At 50.5% G+C, this 2,834-nt stretch overlaps 1 protein-coding gene across 1 annotated transcript in view; it reads right to left on the bottom strand.

Moving 5' to 3' along the window:
* Window positions 1–263: 263 nt before the first annotated feature.
* MED12 (mediator complex subunit 12) overlaps window positions 264–2,834 on the bottom strand; it is a gene marked incomplete at its 5' end in the record, with an annotated part of 36,258 nt that continues 33,687 nt past the window's right edge. The window contains 3 exon segments of the mRNA XM_029085339.1: window positions 264–307; window positions 2,511–2,592; window positions 2,758–2,834. The exon segment at window positions 2,758–2,834 is cut by the window's right edge and continues 139 nt beyond it. Of these exon segments, the coding sequence (XP_028941172.1) occupies window positions 264–307; window positions 2,511–2,592; window positions 2,758–2,834 (203 nt within the window).

Below are 2,834 nucleotides of genomic sequence, written 5' to 3'. Positions count from 1 at the left end.
ATACTAAAAACTGAGTAAAAACTGAAACCAAAGTGGGAAGGGAGACTATCGGCCACAAGGGATCTCCATAAATGTTTGTAGAAATCAGATAGTAAAAACACTTTCTCTGTACAATAAAACCATCCTCCTAGCATCTTCCTGTGAGAGGGGCAGCAGCAGCACGGGGGGCACAGGCCCAGGGACAGGTTTGTGGGTCAGACCGACGAGGCTGTATCCAGTCCACAGTGATGTCTCCCTCCTGGATCAGGCTGAAGTGGCACAGATCAGTAGCGCCCAAACGGGTTGTTGTTCTGCTGTGTCTGTGTATCTGTTGAGGTCAAGACAGAGTTAGTCACAAGGTCTGGTTCAGAAAGGAGATCCCTCTCCCCACATCATCAGCACAGTATGAGGAGTGTGTTGCAGGCTGTGAGAAGAAAAACCTAACCCTTATGGTACTCCCTGCTCTGCTCGTTTGAGCCTTTAGGCAGCAGCACAGTCAGGACCCCCCACTCTTTGAAGAAGAGAGATTATGTACCAGTCCCGATCCTGAAGCTTCTCCAGAGGAGATCTCTCCATCCTTTGTGATGGAATTGCTGCACTATAACAAAGCCCTGAAAGCTGGCAGCTAGCTGAGAGGATGTGATTATGGATTGATTATTTCTGATTTTGAAGGAAAAGTTAGCCTTGTAAGATTGCACACCAGCTGCAGCCACACAAGCTGCTCAGACAGCTAGTGCCCAACACTCATCCTGAGGCACACCCAGAAAACCAGAGTTAGTGAAGGTTTCAGAGACAACTATCCTGGTTTCCCTGTCAGCATCTCAGTACAAGTGAAGGACACGCTGAATGGAATTCCAGATGGCACAAAAAGGGCAGGAAACATGGTCAAGTTATCTTCAAGAACCTCATGAACTTCCAAACTGCTAGGACCGATGTTTTGTGATGTACAGTGCTCACAGAATACTTGGGTACTATCTGATTAATAAAATTCTGTCATATTTTTCCTGAAACCCCATCACCATGTTTGACCCTAAGCCAGACTAAGTAAAAGGAAACCAGTCTAACCTGGCTAGCCTGCTCTCCTCAACTCTGATGGACAACAGCACATTCAGGGATACCCTGGAACCTCCTAATGCAGCCTATCCTGGGCCCAAAGTATTCTTGTCCCCCTCCCACAGACTGTTCTTGTTTTATGCCCTGCTTTCCACTCCATCCCAGACATTACAAATAAGAACTCCAGATGGTTCCTGGTGGAGTTGATGCAAACCCAACGAGGGAGCGTGCAAGCTGCACACTGACACATGGCTGCATTGGACCCACGCATCTGTTCCATATAGAACAGCCCTGTTTGATGTACGGACAGGATACAAAAATATGACTACTCTGCTATATTCAGATTCTTATATGAGGTCTTCCTATACCTAAATGTCGTGGCTAGAATCCTTGCACAAACTTGTGGTTTGTGAATCAGGCTAGTGGGAAACTTAGCACATTAAAACTTCTGGTTTGGGGAGTTTTTTGGTCACAAGGACTAAAAATTTTCCATCAGGGAACAAGTATAAGCACAATTTTCAAGCCTCTACTCCACACATTATTACATCCAGCACAGTCTCACACTTAATGCACTGCAAAAAAACCCTGTACAGTCCATTTCTGGGCATTTTCATAGCATGTCTGCCATTTTTATGGCAGAAAAGCCAGTGAGGTGACAGTAAACCAGCAGACCAGTCAGAAGGGAACAGCACAGACACTGGGCTCTGTTTCTAGATTCCTAGAGGAATACAGTGCCAGACTGAGCACCATCTATGCCACTACCCTGTCCGTGACGGCAGCCACAGAAGCCCACAGAACACCACAAACACAGCAAGAGTGCAGCAACACTTCCCAGAGTACCCTCCTGGCCTCCAAGAAGCCTTGTCCTGATCACATGAACACGGTATCTCTGGGTCATCCACCTAGTGAGTACCTCCTCGTGCCCCTCAGAGGTCATCTGCAGCAGAGGAAACACCTCTGCACGCTCTAAAGCTGCAGACTGGATCCTTTTGGGAAAGCTGCATGGCACACCCCCTACAAAGGCTCAGCTCCCCCATCCCTCTGCGGGCAGCAGAAGGAAGGTCTGGAAGGTTGCTCACAAGCTGGCAAGCACTGCCTGCCCTGCTGCTGTGCCCCCTTGGGCCAGGAGCAATAAGTCCTGATGCCACCTTCCTGCCAGCACCAGTTATGGCCTCAGACAGACAGTCTAGCTTGGCCTTGCTCCTCTACACCAGGGTACCTGCAACAGCTCCCCCATCCCTCTGCGGGCAGCAGAAGGAAGGTCTGGAAGGTTGCTCACAAGCTGGCAAGCACTGCCTGCCCTGCTGCTGTGCCCCCTTGGGCCAGGAGCAATAAGTCCTGATGCCACCTTCCTGCCAGCACCAGTTATGGCCTCAGACAGACAGTCTAGCTTGGCCTTGCTCCTCTACACCAGGGTACCTGCAACAGAAAACACAGGGGAGGCTACTAGGGACAGGATCAAGAACACTAAGGCTTACTGGAAAGCTGCTTTTGAAGCTGTCGAACCAGAGCAGCTGTTTGCTGCTGCTGCTGTGTCTGCTGAAGGCCCTGGCGCTGGAACTGCAAAGAGAGAGATGTAGTTAGAGCCACACCACTTGGCTGACAGCCTCAGCATGCACACAAGCCCTGGGAAGCGCAGGGTAGGGAGAAGGGGGACACACAGGTGGAGCACTGTTAGATTTGTGCTGGACTATCACATCCCTCTGCCCCAAAGGGAACACTCACAATGGGCTGCTGAGGGGGAAGAGCCTGCATCCCCAGCCCTGGGGGCTGGCCCTGCGCCTGTGGCTGAGGCACTGTGG

Source organism: Antrostomus carolinensis, unplaced genomic scaffold, assembly GCF_000700745.2.
Source record: "Antrostomus carolinensis isolate BGI_N321 unplaced genomic scaffold, ASM70074v2 scaffold31866, whole genome shotgun sequence".
NCBI lineage: Eukaryota > Metazoa > Chordata > Aves > Caprimulgiformes > Caprimulgidae > Antrostomus > Antrostomus carolinensis.
This window is presented reverse-complemented; position numbering and strand designations above follow the sequence as displayed.